The sequence below is a fragment of the Capra hircus genome, assembly GCF_001704415.2.
Source record: "Capra hircus breed San Clemente chromosome X unlocalized genomic scaffold, ASM170441v1, whole genome shotgun sequence".
NCBI classification, from domain to species: Eukaryota; Metazoa; Chordata; class Mammalia; order Artiodactyla; family Bovidae; genus Capra; species Capra hircus.
In genome coordinates this window covers 50,036,148-50,056,989 of record NW_017189516.1, presented here as the reverse complement: position 1 = coordinate 50,056,989, position 20,842 = coordinate 50,036,148, and the positions used below count along the sequence as shown (strand labels likewise).

The following is a 20,842-nucleotide window of genomic DNA, read 5'->3' as shown; positions in this document are numbered from 1 at the left end:
ATTACTACTGACATAAATAAGTTTTATGTTCCAGACCTGTCCCCTTATATATAAAATGAAGGAAGTGCTGTTGAATCATAGTTTTTAATTCTGTGAATGTGTGCTTTAGTGCAGCTTTAATGATCTCCAGGGACAGCATGTCCTTTCTGTAACTACCTTCTCTAACACTTGAGCACTGCCAACATGGAACCTTTCATTCCAACTGAGGAGGAAGGCTTCTGTATCTGAGGAAACCAGTCTGAGTAACCAGTCTTAAGGTTAAAAGAGAGAAGTACCACCATCTGGTTCAAATTTGCACCTGGGGACCTTTCCTCCCATCTGACTTATCCAATCTCCCAACTTCCTGAGAGTTTAATGTCTTCTAACCAATGCAGCAGCTATCTTTGCAGTTTTTGTTATCACCCCCTCTGTAGCAGCTGCCACGGAGTTGAAACAACCATGAGTAAAACTCTTTCCATTTGGTGACATGTCTGGGTTCTTCCTACAAGAAAGGAGGCTGATTTATCTTCCTCATGTACATACCAGGACTTATACACTGGATTTGACAATCTCTCCCTCTAGAGTCACCAAACTAGATGCACTGGCAAGTGCATTATTCAGCTGAAGCAGAGACTCTCATCCAGCTGGCTGCAACTCTTCACAGGAAGAAGCAAATGAAGACCCTGAGGACTTCCTGGAACACTCCATCTTTTCTACTGCTAAGGAGAAAAGCTGCCAGCCAGAGGCTGAGGTCTTCCAGACTGACGAAATACTCAATCTCTTACTTTAATCCTTACCTCACATTGAGTACTGCTTTGATATTATACCTCATATCAGGGTTCTATTGCACAGAGCCCCTTTCTTCTGAAGGAGACTGCTGAAATAGTGGCTATCATTTACAGTTCTCCTAAAGAGACAAAAGAGACCCAAGGAGTCTGTTGACACTCCATGAGTCTCTAGTGCTCTGCACGCCTCCTGAGCTTCTGTTTCAAGGCAAACTCCCTGGAAAGATAGGGACAGGGCCTCCCTAAGGGGCAGAGAGCCAATGTGTTTGCTGTCCAGGATAACAAGATAATGTCTCCTCCAAGGAAAAGGCTGGGCAGGATTCCCTGCTGTCCTTAATGGGGCTTGGGTTCCTCAGCTGTGTCAGCAGCTCCCACCCTCAGAGGACTAGAGGTAATGTGTGTGTGTGTGTTAGTCGCTCAGTTGTGAGTGACTACATGGTTGCAACCCCATAGACTGGGGCCCACCAGGCTCCTCTGTCCATGGAATTTCCCAGGCAAGAGTACTGGAGTGGGCTGCCATTCCCTTCTCCAGGGGATCTTCCCGACACAGGGATCGAACCTAGGTCTCCTACACTGCAAGCAGACTGTTTACTGTCTGACCCACTAGGGAAGACAAGAGGTAACAGGAACAGAGGAACAGGAAGCTCAGCTGCCTGCTGCACATGAGTAATAAAGGTTTTTGTCTCTGATCCAAGAGTGCCTTGTGACACACTAATCTGTTAGCCTGCAAGTAGGGAATGATAGCAGACCCTTTAGAGTTGGTGACAAAAGGTTCTGAGAAGGCACCCAGAAATCAGGCACTAAGCTTGGCAGGGTCTTTTGTGCCACCTCACCAGAGCCTACCACAAAAGGGTGAAACAAATGACCTCTGTGAGGCCCTCCACGTTCAAACCATTTACTTCTTTGCATTCCTTTTTCTTTCTGAAGCTCTTCCACATTATAATTTGGTCTTGAAAATGACAAAATGAAAACTGTTGAAGCATGTTTCAAACTCATGCTTACTCTGCTTAACTAAGGACTGCTCACCTGTGCCTCCACCTGGGGGATCTAGAGCGTGACCGTGCCATCCTTTGACACGTGAGCCACTATCCTCTTTTTACACTGCAAAGAAACACAGGATTAGCAAGTTTGTAGAAAGGGCCTGTAACCTGCTCCAAAAACAGTGAATGCCACTGACAAAAAGTAACTTAAGCCCTCTGTGCCTCAATTTCCTTATAGGACCCACCTTATTGAAATGTTGTAAACATAAAATCAATTAGATCAAAGGTAAGAAAGTTTTTTCTGTAAAAGGCCAGAGCATCACTATTTCAGATTTTGCAGTTCATATAAGGTCTTCATCATATTATCTTCTTAAAAATTTTTTTTAATATAAAAATCATTTGTAGATCAAGGACCACAAAAAAATAGGCCCCAAAGGCCAAATGCATTGTAATTTGATGATCCCTGAATTAAGCCATGAAAAAAGCTCAGAATACTGCCTAGCACACAACAACTACTGAATAAGTGTTTCAAAAATAGGGAACATTCCCCCAGAATTCCTCTGAACACAACCACTACTCCTCCTCCCCACCTTTCACCATTGGTTACGTACATATAACTGCAGTTACGTTCATACAAACATAGTCAAAATATTTAGGAATACTTGATGATATATCCCACTTTTAAAATTGTTAGATAATAAGAATTACAATGCCTAATTATCATACTCAATTATCACCTAACTTCCACCAGGTAAATACACCAAAACTTAAGCATGATTAGACATTTAGTTTGCTTCTGTTTTCTAAAACAAATAATGTCAAATAAGTTAATTTTAGAAAACATATAAACTAGGTTTTAAAAATACATTTCAGTCTTTAAAAGAAACTGATAGATTTAGGAACTGAATTTTTATAAAAAACCCATTTGGGTATAATCTTTTATAAGTTGTTTTTAGCACAAGTCGCTCAGTTGTGTCCAACTCTTTGCTACCCCATGGACTATACAGTCCATGGAATTCTCCAAGCCAGAATACTGAAAGCCGTTCCCTTCTCCATTTCAGTAATCTTCTTCAGTTCTGATACTATAGTTAAGTAGTGCCCAATTAACTGGACCCAACCCCCTGATGGCTTTCAAAATTATTGCCATGGGTCCATGAATAATACACACAGCTACCAAAAACAGACTACAGAATGAGTAAGGGTATGTCTCACATATTAGAACCTCTATTTTGCAAATTTCTGAAGATACTATAGCCACTGTTAAAATATAAATGACTTCTTGTCACTACGAAGTTTTATCACTAATATAAAAAGTACAACCATAACTATGTGAACATAGGTTTGAAAATGGAGTTCTCATAGTCAAATATTTGCAAACTATTGCTATAATAAATTTCAGAAGAAAGTAAAAGCATGTAAGGTCAAAGGACTTGAACCAGATCACTCACCAGAATCACATTCAATTCAATTCAGTTATACATTGGTTCTTTTCAAAAAAAAAAAAATGAGGCTAGGAAAAATTAGTTCAGATGCAGTATGAAATTAAGACACTAAAGCAGAAAGTGTTTTCTTCTGAAAGTGCAGTTTCTCAGTTGTGTCTGACTCTTTGTGGCCCCTTGGACTATAGCCTACCAGGCTCCTCTGTCCACAGGATTTTCCAGGCAAGGGTGCTGGAGTGGGTTGTCATTTCCTTCTCCAGGGGATCTTCCCAACCCAGGGATCGAACCCAGGTCTCCCACATTGCAGGCAGACACTTTACCATCTGAGCCACCAGGGAAGCCCAGTGTTTTCTTAGTAACTAAAAATATAAAAATGGGGGGGGGGGGTGGGGGAAGGGATAGTTAAGGAGTTTTGGATGGACACGCACACAAAGCTTGTATTTAAAATGGATAACCAACAAGGACCTACAATATAGTACATGAAACTCTGCTCAATGTTACGCGGCAGCCTGGATGGGAGGGGGGTTTAGGGGAGAATGGATACATGTATATGTATGGCTGAGTCCCTTCACTGTTCACCTGAAACCATCACAACATTGTTTGTTAATCAGCTATGCATGAGTGCTTAGTCGCTTTAGTCATGTCCAACTCTTTGCGACCCTATGGACTGTAGCCCACTGGGCTCCTCTGTCCATGGGATTTTCCTGGCAAGAATACTGGAGTGGGTTGCCATGCCCTCCTCCAGGGGATCTTCCCAACCCAGGGACTGAACGTGTGTCTTCTGTGTCTCCTGCATTATAAGCGGATTCTTTACCACTGAGCCACCAGGGAAGGCCCTAATCAGCTATAACCCAATACAAAATAAAAAGTTTAACAAAAGAAAAAAATATATAAAAATATATTCATTTAACAAATGTCACTGAGTACATATTATTTGCCAGGCACTGTTCAAGGGAGAGAGCAGTGAAGAGAAACAGAAAAAAGTTCCTGCTCTCTTGGAGCTTACATTCTACTGAGGGAACTTATAATTTAATTAAAGAAGTTTTGAGTACATACCTATTAAATTGAACAAAAATAATAAAGCCTAAAGGTTGTACGGGAGACACCAAACACAGTTGACTGTGATGAAAAAATATAATTTTCCCAGAGGGTAATTTTTTAATCCATTTTATTTTTTGTAAAACATTTATTGAGGTATAATTCACATATCATACAACTCACCTATTTAAAGTGTACAGTTCAGTGTTTTTCAGTATATTCACAGGGATTTGTAACCACCACCACAATCTAATTTTAGAATATGTGATTCTTTGTGATTGGCGTCTTTCCTTTAGCATAATGTTTTCAAGGGTTTTACTATTATCAGTACTTCATCCTTTCATGGTTGAATAATATCCCACTTTATGGGTATACCACATCTTGTGATTCATTTATCTCTCAGTGGATATTTGGGTTGTTTCTATTTGGGGGGCTGTTATGAATAATGCTACCATGAATATTTGCATACAAGTTTTGTGTAGACACAGTTTTTCAATTCTCTTGGGCATAAACCTAGGAGTGGAACTCCTGGGTTATAAAATCACTCAATGTTTAACTTCTTGGGAGACTGCCAAAGTTTTCCAAAGCAGCTACATCATTTTACATTCCCACCAGCAATGTATGAAGGTTCCAATTTTTCCACATCTTCATTGACATTTGTTATGGTCTCTTCCACTATAGTCATCCTAGTGAGGGTGAAACGATACCTCACTGTGGTTTTGATTTGCATTTCCCTAATGATGGGTAACCTCAAAATATGTAAGAAATTATGAAACTAATCATGCCTACTTTCCTTTAATCTAATAATTTCAGTCTAAATGTGTTATTCTAAGATAATAATTTAAAAGAAAAAAAACCGCTATATATACTAAGATGTTTATATCAGCTTAATTTAAAATAGGAAAGAAAAAAATCCACTCTAATTATAATGCAAATGACCAACAGTCAATAAAAGATTAAACAAATTTAAAATACATACATCTAGTCACTCCCTACCTTTCTCCTAGCCTTGTATGTCTTTTCCTTCGCCTATCTTATTAGTTCACCACAGCAAATGACTTGCTTTTCCCTGATCAGGCCATTCTGTACTCTTTGACCATCATCTCCCTGAAATTCTTTCCCTGACTTTCTTTTTTTTCCCCTGAGTTCCTTTCTTTTTGGGAATTCTGAGTTTATTCTACAATTCTGTCAATACATTGTGATTATTTAATATAACTATTTATCTCAATAGGCAAAAGACTCCAAATAGCACATCACAGAACACAAAAAACTCAAATGACCTATGGACATCTGAGATACTCAACCTCAATAGTAACTGAGTAAATACCAATTCAGATCATAACCATTCCACACCTGTTAGAATGACCACAAAAAAATGGAAGTTGTGATTTCACAGTGTTGGTGAGGCTGTGGAACAATAGAGACTGTCCGTACACAGCTAAGCAGGTATACGACCTGCTTATAACCAGTTTGGAAGGGGTTGGCAGTACCCATTAAACTTCAACATGCTCATATTCCATGAACTAGCAATTTCACTCAGGTATAGAGCTTAGAACAGTGGTCCTCCAACTTTAGTGTGAGGAAGAGTTACCTGAAAGACTAGTTACAACACAGAATGCTGAGCCCTCCTCTGGGATGGGCCCTATTTCTAGCAAGTTCCCAGGTGATGGAGATTCTGCTGGCCCGGGGAATATAAAACTACTGGTTTACTCAAAATGGATTAAAGATCTAAACATAAGACCAGAAACTATAAAACTCTTAGAGGAAAACATAGGCAGAACACTCTCTGACATAAATCACAGCAAAATCCTCTATGACCCACCCCCCCCCCCACCAGAGTGCTGCTGCTGCTGCTAAGTTGCTTCAGTCGTGTCCAACTCTGTGCAACCTCATAGATGGTAGCCCACCAGGCTCCCCACCCCCCCGGGATTCTCCAGGCAAGGACACTGGAGTGGGTTGCCATTTCCTTCTCCAGTGCATGAAAGTGAAAAGTGAAAGTGAAGTCGCTCAGTCATGTCCGACTCTTTGTGACCCCATGGACTGCAGCCCACCAGGCTCCACCTATGGGATTTTCCAGGCAAGAGTACTGGAGTGTGTTGCCATTGCCTTCTGCGACTCCCCAGAGTAATGGAAACAAAAACAAAAATAAACAAATGGGACCTAATTAAACTTCAAAGCTTTTTCACAACAAAGGAAATTATAAGCAAGGTGAGAAGGCAGCCTTCAGAATGGAAGAAAATAATAGCAAACAAAGCAACTGACCAAGAATTAATCTCCAAAATATACAAGCAATTCATGCAGCTCAATACCAAAAAAATAAATGATCCAGTCAAAAAGTGGGCCAAAGAACTAAACAGACATTTCTCCAAAGAAGACATACAGATGGCTAACAAACACATGAAAAGATGCTCAACATCACTCATTATCAGAGAAATGTAAATCAAAACCACAATGAGGTACCATCTCACACTGGTCAGAATGGCCACAATCACAAAGTCTACAAACAATAAATGCTGGAGAGGGTGTGGAGAAAAGGGAACCCTCTTATACTGCTGGTGGGAATGCAAACTGGTACAGCCACTATGGAGGACAGTGTGGAGAGTCCTTAAAAAACTGGAAAGAGAACTGCCATACAACCCAGAATTCCCATTGCTGGGCATACACACCAAGGAACCCAGAATTGAAAGACACATGTACCCCAATGTTCACTGCAGCATGGTTTACAATAGCTAGGACATGGAAGCAACCTAGATGTTCATCGGCAGATGAATGGATAAGGAAATTGTGGTATATACACACAATGGAATATTATTCAGCTATAAAAAAAGAACACGTTTGAGTCAGTTCTAATGAGGTGGATGAAAGAGTGAAGTAAATCAGAAAGAGAACCACCAATACAGTATATTAATGCATACATGTGGAATTTAGAAAGAGAGTAATGATGATCCTATATGCAAGGCAGAAAAAGAGACACAGATGTAAAGAACAGACTTTTGGAATATGTGGGAGAAGGCATGGGTGGGATGATTTGAGAGAATCGCACTGAAACATGTATATTACCATATGCAAAATAGATGACCAATGCAAGTTTGATTCATGAAGCAGGGCACTCAAAGCTGCTGCTCTAGGACAACCCAGAGGGATGGGGTGGGGAGTGAGGTGGGAGGAGGGTTCAGGATGGGGAGACACAAGTGCACCTGTGGGTGATTCATGTCAACGTATGGCAAAACCCACCACGATATTGTAAATAAATTATCCTCCAATTAAACTCATTAATAAAAAAAGAAAAGCCACTGGCTTAAATGGAAAGGTATAGGTCACTTGGGAGAAAATGTTTACAAGTGAGATTTACTGGTTATGTGATAAAAAGAAGTATTACTTAGAATATTTTCCTCTGACAATATGAAAAGTAGCTTTATTAAAATTCAAACTATTCACTTAAAATTAGTGAATTTTATTGCATATAAGTTATACCTCAAAGCTGCAAAAAAAAAAAAAAAAGCTTTGGGGTGATGAAAGTGCTGTAAGATTAGATCAGATATTATGGAGATGATTGCACAATTCTGTTAACTATCACTATCAAAAATCATGAACTGTACATTTTAAACCTGTAAAATATATCTCAATAAAGGTTTTTTTTAAGGTAAATTTGCTTGCATTTGCTTTTTTGGGTTCATCAGCTAGTAATGATTAGTAGTGGCTCAGGGACTTAGTGCATAAGAGAAGAGCGTTCATTTAAACTCTAGAGCTAAGATGGTTTTTACATTTTTAAAGCATTGTTTAGAAAGAAGAAGAATATGCAACAGAGACTGTATGTGGCCCACAGTCTAAAATATTTACTATTTGCTGCTGAGCTTAACTGCTCAGTTGTGTCTGACTCTTTGCGACCCCATGGATCACCAGTCTCCTCTGTCCATGGGGATTCTCCAGGCAAGAATTTACTATCTGGTCTTTTACAAAAAAGACTGCCAATCCCTGAATGAAACTGGGTAGGGCAGCAGGTCCTTGCATGCTCCACTGAGCTTCCCAAGTGGCTCAGAGATAAAGAATCCACCTGCCAATGCAGGAGATGTGGGTTTGATTCCTGGGTTGGGAATATTCCCTGGAGAAGGAAATGGCAATCCACTCTAGTATTTTTTTTAAATCAAGTCATGAAAAGACATGAAGAAATCTTTTTTTAAAACTATTTTCCTGAAGTATACTTGATTTACAATGTTGTGTTTAATTTCTGCTGTACAGAAAAATGACTCAGTTATACATACATATATTCTTTTTCACATTTTTCCTGTATAATTTATCACAGGTTACTGAATATGCAGTAGGGCTTTCTTGTTTATCTATTCTGTATAGGAGAGTTTGCATGTGCTGGTCCCAAACTCCCAATCTATCCCTCCCCCATGTACTCCAGTATTGTCGCCAGGGAAACCTCATAGACAGAGGTCGCAAAGAGTCGGACACAATTTAGTGACTCAACAAAACACTTGTGACTAGCAAAGGACAGAACTGGAGAGGAAAAAAAGGAAAAGAAACACCAGCAGGGTTTGTGACTGGGGAGAAGGAGATATCAATAACAAAAGAGAAATTCATTTACACTGTTCCTTCAGAGTGAACTGTTTAAGGGCAGTGAATGAATCTGTGTGCCCTTGAACTTAGAAAGATGACTGGACAACAGGGGTATCCACTCCCAGGAGGATGCTGAAGGGGATGCTGGTGCCAAACAAAGCCGTTCCTACCAGGACAGCACTGGACACATCCCCTCACCTGCCCGAAAGGCCCAGCTCCAGCAGTTCTCCTCTTCTTCGACAGCATCACTTCCCTTCCCCATTGGGTCCCTTCCATCACTACACAACCTCTCTCTCCGCTTACAAACAAAATCCTCAAAGGGCTGCCTGTATACCACAATCATTCTCACATTCTTCTCCTCCCATTCTACTTGTCCCCTCACCAATCTACCTTTCCACTCCACCAAACTGCTCCAGTCAAGATCACTAACAAAATCCATGCTAAATCCAATGGTTCTTTTCCCTCTTTTTCCTGGATCTACCTGCAGCACTAGATGGTTAATCACACCTTCCTCCCAGAAACATTTTCTGCACCTGGATTCCAGAATACTATACACTTTCCTGGTTTTCTCATACCTCTAACAATGCTTTCTGTCTCCTTTACTGGTTTTTCCTTATCTCACCATCCTGATGCTTAAATAGTGAAGCCAGTCTTCCTCTATATAGTGACTTCAGTCTTTGACTTTTCATTGTCTACACTCTCTTCCCAGTCTACACTTTTCTTCAATCTCATGGCTTTAAATACTCTCTATATACTAACCGCCCCAAGTTGACATCTCCAGCCCTCACCTATCCTCTCTGTTGCAGCCTTCCACATCCAACAGACTGCTGGATGCTGTAAACATGTCCAAGAGCAAACTCCACACCTTCTTCCAAAATCTGCTCCTCTCAAGGTCTGCCCCACCTCAATAAATGGGAACTCCATCCTTAAGAGTTTTCAACAAAGAGGAAACATAACTGTCCAATAAACATACAAAGAGATACCCAATACTACCTACTCAGGAAGATAAAATTAAAACAATGGGGTACCATTTCATACTCATTAGATCTGAAAAACTTTTAATCTGATGACCCCCATATGTTTACAAGAAAGCAGGAAAAGACAATTTCTCAACTGAGGAAAATTTGTCCTCCAAAAAACATGAAGTAGAAGCAAACTCTAACTTTATACACCAAACAGAATATATCCCAAAGCATGTAGGAATGTATATTTTAAAAACTCACCTTGTATCAGAAATTTAAAAACTAAGAACAGAAACATATCAAAAAAGAGTGATATGACTGAAAAAAAAATTAACTGAACTAAATAGAAAGAACGGGAGAAAAAGGCTAAATTATCTCAGAAGTGAAAGTTGCTCAGTCGTGTCTGACTCTTTGCAACTCCATGGACTATACAGTCCATGAAGTTCTCCAGGCCAGAATACTGGAGTGGGTAGCTGTTCCCTTCTCCAGGGGATCTTCCCAACCCAGGGATGGAACCCAGGTCTCCTGCATTGTAGCTGGATTCTTTACCAACTAAGCCACAAGGGAAGCCCAAAAATTATCTCAGAAGGGAAGAATAAATTACCAGGTGCCCCAGGGAAAATAAATGAAATTATTCAGTCACTTTGGCAAGCAGTCTGGCAGTTTCTTAAAAAATTAAACATAGTAGTTACCATGTGACCCAGCAATTCTAATCCTAGGTAAATACCCAAAATAAATAAAACCATGCATCCACATAAAAATTTATACACAAATGCTCATAACAGCATTATTCACAATAGCCAAAATGCAGAAACAACTCAAATGTTCATTGAGAGAGGAATGAATAAACAAAATGTGGTATCCCCATACAATGGAATATTATCTGGCCATAAAAAGGAACAAAGTACTGACACACAGTCAGACAGGGATGAATCTTAAAATCATTACGCTAAGGGAAAGAAGCCAGTCAAAAAAGACCACATATTACAAGATTAATTTATATGAAAGGTCCAGAATAGGCAAATCCATAGAGACAGAAAGTAGACTGGCAGTTGCCTGGGTGTGGTAGGGGGAGGGAAGGCACTGGGGGAAATGGACACAGGGTTTCTTTTTGGTGTGATGAATATGTTTTAAAACTAGACTATGATGATGGTTACACAACTCTGTGAATATATTAAAAAAAACACTGAACTGTAGACTTTTAAATGGGTGAATTGTGTGGTATATTAATTATAACTCGGTAAAGCTGTTACAAAAAACAACAACTGAGAGAGATTCCATACTAAATGTGAACTCAGCATTTACAAATGCAAAAAAACTGACCAGGAAAGCCTTTGTAACAAAGACGCCACACTGGCAGCACAGAACCAGGTCAACTCAGAACCCACAGAACAAGAGGGCAATCAGCAGATCAGAGGAAGTCAGACCTCAAGAGAACAGGTCACAGTCTATTCTCCTAGCCACAGTAGTTGGGTGCTGTCACCAGTTCCCAGTAATGAGGAGCTGGAAGTGGATACAGAACCTCAGCGTTGCCTATTATTATTCTACTCTGATTTCACGGACACAGTTATATTTCTCTCACACAAAAAAAGAGGTTAAATAAATAGGGGAGTGGGTTTCTCAGGTGGTGCTAGTGGTAAAGAACACACTTGCCAATGCAGGAAACATAAGAGACGTGGGTTCAATCCTGGGTTGGGAAGATCCCCTGGAGGAGGGCATGGTAATCTACTCCAGTATTCATGCCTGGAGAGTCCCATGGATAGAGGAGCGTGGAGGGCTACAGTCCATGGGGTTGCAGAGAGTCAGATATGACTGAAGCGACTTAGCACACAAATGGGGAGCAAAGGCATAAGCACGAAGGTTAACCATTAGACAAAAATAAAAACCTTCCTCTTTTTAAAATAGAAGAGCAAAAACTACACATCACAGCATAAAGAAATAGCAAGTATAATAAAATACACATGATTATAAAATATTATGATAGACCAAACATATCAGTCCCAATAGTAAATGTGATCGGCTTAACTCACCTACTAAAATAAACATGTTCAATTTGGCTCACAAAACAAGTATTTGTATAAAATACACATCTAAAACAAAGTAATTGTGAAAGGTTAAAAATAAAAGGATGGCCAAATTATACAAGGCAAATGGAAATAGAGAGCAGGGGTGGGAAATTTGGAATCAGGCAAAGCAGAATTCAAGTCCCAAAGCATTCATCATGTCAAAGACACTTCAGTGTTAAAAGTCACAATCCTCAATGAAGACAGAACAAATAAAAATACACATATTTACAACAAGTAACACTGCAACCACCTTCATGAAACAAAAACTACAACAGATGAAAGGATACATAGAAACACTAATAATAGGAGACTTTCATATAACATGCTTAGTGGTATTAAGACAAAAATGAGATAGATCTAAACAGCAAAACCAACAAGGTAAATATTAAGTATATTTATCAACCTCTACATTTTGATACTATTTGATACTATTTGACAATATTCTTCTGAAGTTTCCACACCACATTCACCAAAAATAAGCATACATTAGGTCACAAAGAACACATCAGTTAGCTGCACATAATGGAAACATTACAAACAAAACTTCCTGATCATAACGCAATAAAACTAGTTTACTAATAAAAACAAAAAACAAATTTCACCTAGAAATTTTAAAACCTCTTATTAAACAATTCCTGGATACTCTAACATAGATCTTTAAAGAAATAATGACAATAAAAGCTCTACATATCAGATTCTATGGGATGCATTTAAAGTAGTCGTCAAAGAAAAATTCATTGCACTAAACTTATTTATCAATAAAAATGAAAGAATAAAAGTAAATGCATTTATTTCCAAGGTAAAAAAGGAACTAAAAAGCAGCAAAGTAAACCTAAAGAAAGCACAAGGAAGGAAATAAAGATAAAAGTAGAGGAAGAGAAAAGTAGATCTAAGTAATCAGAATTCTGTAGTTTTGGGAAAAATTAAAATGGATAAACCACTAAATAATATAACTTGACTAGGAAAAGATCTAAGTAATAAATCAGGATTCTGTAGTTTGGTGAAAAATTAAAATGGATAAACCACTAGATAATATAATTTGACTAGGAAAAATAATATAAAGTGACTAGGAAAAATAAAAAAGAGCAAAGGGGAAATAACCAATGAAATAGAAGAAACATTTTAAATCATGAGATTATTTTACAGCCCTCTATCCAATAAATTTGAAAGCCCTGATGAAATGGATAATTTTCTAGAAAAACTGATTATTACTAAAATTGACCACATTAAAAAGCTTGAATAGACCAGTTTCCATAGAAGAAACAGAGAAAGTTATTAAGAAAACATTGCATGAAAAAGCAGCAGGCCCAGATTGTTTCACAGGGGAATTCTACCAAACCTTCAAACATCAGATTGCCTCAATGCTCTATAAATTATTCCAGAGCTGGTATATCGGGATAAGGATCAAGCCTACAGGAACATTAACCTTTTGAGGAGATGAACCAGCCAAGATGAACATCCTCTAAGGAAGGTGGGAACCCAGGAGCATAGAAGAATGTTTCAATAAAGGAGACTTTCATAGCAAAAGCTATATAGAGACCCAATAAAAGGAATGAAAAGTGTGAATACATGGCTTGAGGAAGGTAAGGAGACTGAGAAAGCCAATTATTAACAACATTTTCTAACAGTCTGTCCAGCAGGGGAGGAGTTGTAGTTGAGGGATAGGGGTCTAGGCAGGAGGTTTTGAAATGGGAGCAATTTGAGCAGGTCTTTGTTGACAAGGAAAAATTAATTATGTGCATGGCACTGGGGACATAATGTAGAATGATAGTCATAGTAGAAATCTGTCTAGGTCCAATTAGTTGAATGTTTCCTTTGATTCCTTACTATCAACTCCAAATAATGTAGTCAATCTCTCAATATTCCACATTTATATATTACCTTCTTCAAATGTCCAGACTGAATTTTTATCAGCAGTCACATTTTATGTTAATTTGGTAAACATTACTCACTGCTAGCAACTGCTAGGGGCAAATCATACTAAGTCAGAAGAGACCCAGTTTCTTCACTGCAGAAGCTGTCTTCACTGGATAAGAAGGATCACCAAAGTACCAGTACTTCCTAGTTCACTAAGTTGTTTTGCGAACACTATCTCATTTAATCTTCATAAGCCTTTGAGAAAGCCAGAATTACCTCCATTTCACAGATGAAGAAACCAAGCCTCAGAAAAGTTAACCAACCTGCCCCAAGAGAAAGATGAAAAATCAGAATCCAGGGACTCCAACATTAACACTTCCCCGCCTTGCAACTCCTACCTTCAGAAAGATGACTCTGAAGTGACTGCCTGGTCAGCAGAATTGGACTTTAGCACACTTGAGAATAGTTGACATCCTGCATCACATCTAAAATTGCCGTCTAAATTTGGAAAGCAGCTTTTATGTCCTCTAGCTGCCTGGATATTCTGTAGCCTGTAGGGCACAAAGACTATGTTTTATTCATCATGATCTCAAGGACTGTATTTTATTTAGCTTTTTATCTGTCCCCCTCAGCTTTATATATAGTGCTTTTAATTATTTTCTCCTTCAACATTAGCAGATTCATTCATTCATTTAATTTCATAACTCTGATATCATTATCAACATAATCTAGGGCATCAGTGTAAAACTTCAAATTTAAAAGGTGAAGGAGTGGGGGCAAAGGGTATCACAAAACAGCTTTCTGAATTCAGAAATTAACATTAGAAAATCAATATGCTCATGTGCTCTGACATTTTTACAATATGGTAAAAATTAGCAATGAGACAAAGCATATTTAAAAAATGTACTTTCATTTGACCCTTAAAATCACCCTGCAAGAAATGCAAGGTAAAGGCACTATAACCTCCAATTCAGAGTTGAGCAAACTGTCCATGTTCAAGATAATCAGATATACTGGAATTCGAGGAAGTCCTGACTTCAAATCTGTTCACTTTATAATGCCTTTGCCTCACCAAGATAACCCTTCTTTAGGAAACTAGTGAAGGAAGACTAGAAGATGAGAAACAGAATTGCCATCAACCAATAAGCAGCATGGGTGGGGGGGCGGGCGCGAATAATGTCATCAACAAATAAGCAGCATGGGGGATGTGGGCGGGGCAGGGGGGTGGGAAGAAGAGGACATCTAGAGGAGGATACCTGTACTTGATTGCAGAAGAACATAAGGGCCCTGACGGGGTCCTATAGAAATCCTTTAACTGTTGCCTTTTGTTAGGGTGGGGAAAAGGACACTCACAGATTGTTGGTGGGAGTGCAAAATAGCACATCCTTTCCAGAGGGAAATTCACATTAAAAACAACAACGATTCTATCACTTAGGAATGTACACTAAAACAGTAATCATGGATGTGCAGATTTTAAATTTCTCCAACGAAGTGTTTAAGTAGTGACAAACTGGGAATAACCAACTAAGTAATTAACTGTAGCCAAATAACGGCATGCTATGTAGTCAGGAAACAAACAAACAAACTGGTTATCAAAGAGAATCTATTTCATAATTCATATATTCATCTCTGCAAAAAAAAAAATGGAAGGTGTATCCCCAGCGTAAACATTCACAACGGTTATTTGAACGGTGAAAGAACAGTTATCTTCCTCACCGTGGTTCTGTATATTTTAGAAATTGTATATATAAGCATATTATTAAATATTTCGCTATATAAATATTTCTAATCAGATGTTTTAAAGGCTTCTGGGGAGGGTGTGGAAGCGCAGGGCTTTCAAAAGAACACTTTAGTAGCCATTTTAAAGATACCACGTGAAAAAATAAAGGATTCTACACCGTTACCATTAAAACACCATCGAAAAATAAAGCACTCATCATGAATCTACATCAAAATCTTTTATTTCCAAATTCCAGTCTTTCAGTCGTACCAGCTCAAATTCAGGAAAACGTTAAGAAGGTTGCCTGGCCAGAAGTCTGAGAGACCTTCTTGATTTCTACCTGTGGTTTTTAGTTTGTTTCAGAAAAGAAAAGCAATCACCTAAGAGGCAGCTCGAAAAGCACCTCGGCAGGAAAATGTGTGAGAGGATAAGTTTCTCTCAGATTTCTTTCCCTCCCGACCTACGGAAAGGGCAAACCTGACAGTAGCCGCCCCGGTTTCCTAAATACACCTCAGAGAACCACAGAAGATTCAATTTTCAATATACGTTTCTAAAAAGACAAGTTTTACTTTCCAATGCAGGATAAAGAGCAGCCTTCACTACTCACTCTGGACATTACCAGAGCAAGACGCCGCTTCCCAGCAGGAGAGCCTCCTGAGAAGGACAAAGCGGGGGCTCGTCGGCTCGGGGTCTCTACGGCGACGCGTCGGCAGCCGCCTCTGGGAAAAGGGCTCCGTCCCTGGGCACCGCCCCCTCCCCCGCCCCCTCCCCCCGCCCGTCCCCAAGACAGACGCTCGTAACCGCCGGGGGCCAGAGCCTGCCCGACGACGGGCGAGGGTCAGGGCCCCGGCAGCAGGTGCCCGGATCGCCGCGTCTAAAATAAGGCACCGGTCTAGTGTCCAGAGATAAGGGAGCAGTCCTCCAGGATCTCAAGCTGGGCCGCCGCGTCCTCCCAACCGCCTCAACCGCCTCACCCGCTACCCCAAGAACCGTTCTCTCAGGCGACGGACACGCCCTCCGCTCGGGCCGGAGCCTCTTCGACTCGCCCGCCCCCCAGGGCCGCTCACCGGACCGAGAAGTTCCCGCTACCGCCGCCGCCGCGACCGCTGCCCCCGCCGCCGCCGCCGCCGCTGCCGGCCCCTCCGGCCTCGCCCCTCACACGGCCGCCGCCTCCCACAGAAGCGGCAAAACGGCTACCTCAGCCGGGCCGCGGGACCCGGAACCACTTCCTTCCGGAACCGCCTCGCCCCGCCCCCGCCCTGGCCACGCCCACTGTCCATTACCTCGCGCTGAGCGCGCTCTCCCACTGACCTCTGCTCTCAACGCTTTCCCAGTGACGGGCGCCCCGCCTGAGTGGCTCCGGCCTGAGCTCCTGCGCCCTCTGCCGGCCGTTCCCACCTCTACATCTCTGTCCAGGGCGCATGCGCCATCTGCCGCTCTCCCTCCGGGAAGGAACACAATGGGCACAAGGGGCGAGGCCCGAGGATCCTGGAGGTTAAAGGTCAGAGGCAGGAGCTCACCCCTCAGTCACAGGCAGGAGCTTGGTCCCGTGGATTTCAACCCACCCGAACCTGCAATGGCTGTGGCCTCTTTCCTGCCTACTCAATCTCCAACCATTCCCCATGGCTTTAACTTAAGCTTCTACCCAAAAAACAAAACCTCCCTTCTAGACCTTCCAAACAGGTTAATGATGCCATTATCTCTCCACCGTGCAGTTAAAAATATTGACTCATTTTTGCCAGCTCTCTTGATTTCCCTCCTCCCACACTCCATCCAGCACCCTAAAGGTAGTATGTCCTCACTCTTGAAGCTTTCTCATTTGACACTTTGATGTTCTTTTTACCCCTTGCAAGATTTCTCTTTCAGGGTCCACTCTATCAGGTGGACATTTTATCTTGCCTTGCCACCATCATCTACTTCCTGCATAATTTTCCGTCTCCACCTGAATTACTGCCATCAACCTGATGAATCCAACACCCATGACTAAGGCATGCTTCCTTAACTTCCTCAGTCCAGATGACTTGACCTCTATTCTACTTAATCCATCCATTCCCAGGTACCCATTCTATAAAATCTAGATATCCATAACTTCATACTGTGTTGTAGCTAAACCTTAAGTTTACAAACCCCATTTATTTGGACTCAATCCTCATTCTTGCAGTCCTGTTTCTCCCTTAGTCCCAATATACTTGTTCTTCAAAATCCACAGAGCCCTCATATCCCCTGACAGGCCCATGGCCTTTGACTTCAACCACTCTTGTAAGCAGAACACTTGAATCACCCTTTGATACACTCTAATATTAAATCACTAACTTGAAACACTCCAATTATCTGCATTTTCCATTCCTACACCTAGGTTTCCAAGCACTGCTATACAACTGCCACACAACTATAATATTAATATGGAGACCCCCTGCAGTGGAGAGCCTTGGTGCCTCTCAGGAATCCTTTTATGTGACCTCTCTCATTTCCATAATAGCTGTTCCTAATCCTTACCACTCTCTTTAAGCCCCATATCAATTATCATTTTCCTTTCTTCATACATGAGTTTTGCCTCCTGTTTTGCAGAGAGAATTTCCCAGCAGAGTGTATAAGGCCTTGCATTATGTGGTTCATACTTACCTCTCTAGTTGCTCTCCTCTTTTGATCAATGCTTGGAAACATAGGTGTAGGAATGGAAAATGCAGATAACTGGAGTGTTTCAAGGAGGTGGTTTGATGTTAGAATGTTTACATGACACTTATTACTTTATAAATATCTGTGTTCCCTACTGCTGCTGCTAAGTCACTTCAGTCGTGTCCGACTCTGTGTAACCCCATAGACAGCAGCCCACCAGGCTCCTCTGTCCCTGGGATTCTCCAGGCAAGAATACTGGAGTGGGTTGCCATTTCCTTCTCCAGTGCATGCATGCATGCTAAGTCGCTCCAGCCGTGTCCGACTCTGTGCGACCCTATGGACAGCAGCCCACCAGGCTCCTCTGTCCACGGGATTCCCTAGGCAAGAATACTGGAATGGGTTGCCATTTCCTTCTCTGTTCCCTACCTCACTGTAAACCTAATTTGGCAGAGACCAAATCTGTTGCTTACTATTACCAGCATTTAGCAGAATGTCTGGCACACGGTAGTGAGTCATTTTCATAAGTATGCTCTTTCTTTTCCACGATTAGGTTTTGTGTGCTTCACAAATACATATGTGTGTATATGTATAATGAAGTATACAAAATTAATATATATATTTCTTTTGATTCATCTTTGAACAAAGTGATTTTTGTTCAGACTTATTACTGATTAATAATAAGCACAAGTAGATGGTCCTTGCCCTTAATGCTGCTTGTGTGGACAGAGAAGTAGTTTGCATAAGGTCTCAGCTCTTGGTGTATATATGACTAGAACACATATACAGAACCAGTCTAAGAGAAGTGAAATGTTATTTGCCTTTCCATTTATATTGTTTTTCTTTGGTTTTCAGGCAAGCCAAATCTACTGTAGAATGGCAAGTATGCTTAATATGAGTTCTATATTAGTGAGAATAAATTATGCTATGATAACAATCCCCAGATCTCAGTGGCCTATAGCAACAAATGCTTATTTTTCACTTATATTTCAAGTCCACCACAGGTCAGCTTTGGTTCCATCTGAGACCTGATGGGTTACAGTTCATGGGGTCACAAAGAGTCGGACACAACTAAAACAACTTAGCACACACACACGAGACATTGCTGGTGTCAAATCCAAAGAAAAGGACCATGAGTGGGATCATGCATTGGATCTTAAGGCTTCCGCTTTAAACCTGAATCAGAAATTCTAGGGGTGGGACCCAGCACAGTTTCAACAAGCCTTCCATGGGATTCTAAACCATGCTTAAGCTCAAGAACTACTTCTCTGTTGCTTGTATTTTCTGTAAACCAGCAGATGAACACAGAGGCTTGATAAAATTCACACTAGTTTTTAAACTGATTCTTAAACCAGGAAAAAAAAAGTCAAGTTAAAAAGAGAGAGAGAGAGAATCCAGGCTCTTGACATAGACCAAGTGCCAACTGTCATTGTCATTTTTTGGAGGAACACTGCTTCGGGGCAAACCTGTCAGCTGCCCTGATGTGTACCTCCAGCCATCCTTCTGGATAGCTTTCTTTTTTAAATGCTAATGTGAGAATAAGGTAATTAGGAAGAAGTAGGACAAATCACTCTCTCATCCCTTGACAATGCTGTTGGCCCAGATTTTTCTGTTTTAGTCTACTCTGGTCCTTATAACCCAGGACTGACAGGACCAGGTAAGTTTTCTCTTTCCTTAACCATCTGACTTTGGTAACGTTCCTTAACACTGTCAGTGAAATTGAATGTAGAATGCTTAGCTGACTCTGATCCCTCCTCTTTTTCTTCCATTCCATGATACAGGCACTTTTTTGGTGGACACTGTCCTTTACCTTTACTTTTTAAAGGGCATCATTAACAGTAGAGCACAGACAGAAATGATTTATAACATTTGGAAGAAAATGATTTTAGACAGGCTTATATGCTCATTCTAGTCACTGACTTTATGGCTGTTTTCCTACTGAGATGGAGGACAAATTCCTAAACAAGATTTGGTAGCCACTACCAGCCCTCTGGTTCCATAAATTATTTCCTTTGTAATGCAATATGTGAAGCAGCTTGGCCCTGGTTCTGAAAGCAATACAATATGTGTGGTTTTCAAACAATGTGTCAAAAGTCAGCGGTTATTGTGAAAATAAATTTTTTGATTGATATGAACTACCTACATTGATGCAAGGCAAAAAGTAATGGTGAAGTTAGGTTTAAAACTTAATTTCACTGCAAAATAATTGTTTAAAAATTCATTACTCACCTTATTTATATCTTTACAGTTCTCCCTGAAGCTCTTCCCCTAAATACTTGAAAAAAAATTTTCTTGGCCACACTACATGGCATGCAGGATCTTAGCTTCCCTGACCAGGGATTGAACCCATCTCCTCTCCAGTGGAAGGGCTGAGTCTTAACCCATGGACCACCAAGGAAGCCTTTTTTTCCCAAACTCTTGATAAACTGAGTTCACCTATCTTTTCCTATCACAAGCAGGTCCTGCATCCTGACACAACCCAGACACCAGTCATTAAGCTCTCAGAACTTTCATTTGCATGATCAATTTGCTTTGTTTAACTCTGTATTTGTTAGGTACCCCATAGCTGCTTCTTAAATAGCACCATGCCTAGCTGGCTCTGGTGGGGTTCTTCCAGGAACAGGCTCTGAGACCAGTTAGCACAGAGGAAGGGCTCAGGGAGTGCTGGGGGTGAGTGAGTGGGAAGGGGGAGTGAAAGAAGCAGAAGCCAGAATTTGGGCTGCAATACAGTTTCAACAAAGGCCTCAGATGCTCCCCCCAGGGAGCTCCGAAGTTGGGACAGCCCTTCTGAGTTGTCCTACCTTGAGGCAAGGGTCTTCACAGGCCCAAATAATGCAGTC

General features: G+C 40.8%; 1 protein-coding gene across 8 annotated transcripts in view; it reads right to left on the bottom strand.

Annotated features, from left to right (window-relative positions):
• CXHXorf23 (chromosome X CXorf23 homolog) overlaps positions 1 to 16,619 on the bottom strand; it is a 56,481-nt gene extending 39,862 nt beyond the window's left edge. For 6 of the 8 annotated variants that reach the window (XR_001917573.1, XR_001917574.1, XM_018043914.1 and 3 more), the window contains exons 1-3: positions 16,457 to 16,619; positions 14,068 to 14,220; positions 1,791 to 1,865 (exon numbers count right to left, since the gene is read on the bottom strand). Coding sequence is in view for 6 of the 8 variants with exons in the window: in XM_018043914.1 (XP_017899403.1) it covers positions 1,791 to 1,831 (41 nt within the window). In the remaining 2 variants the exon portion in view is untranslated. Of the gene's footprint in view, positions 1 to 1,790; positions 1,866 to 3,376; positions 3,416 to 14,067; positions 14,221 to 16,456 lie in introns of those variants that run through there. The other 2 variants (XM_018043913.1, XM_018043912.1) reach the window with 2 other exon arrangements.
• Between the last annotated feature and the right edge of the window lie 4,223 nt (positions 16,620 to 20,842).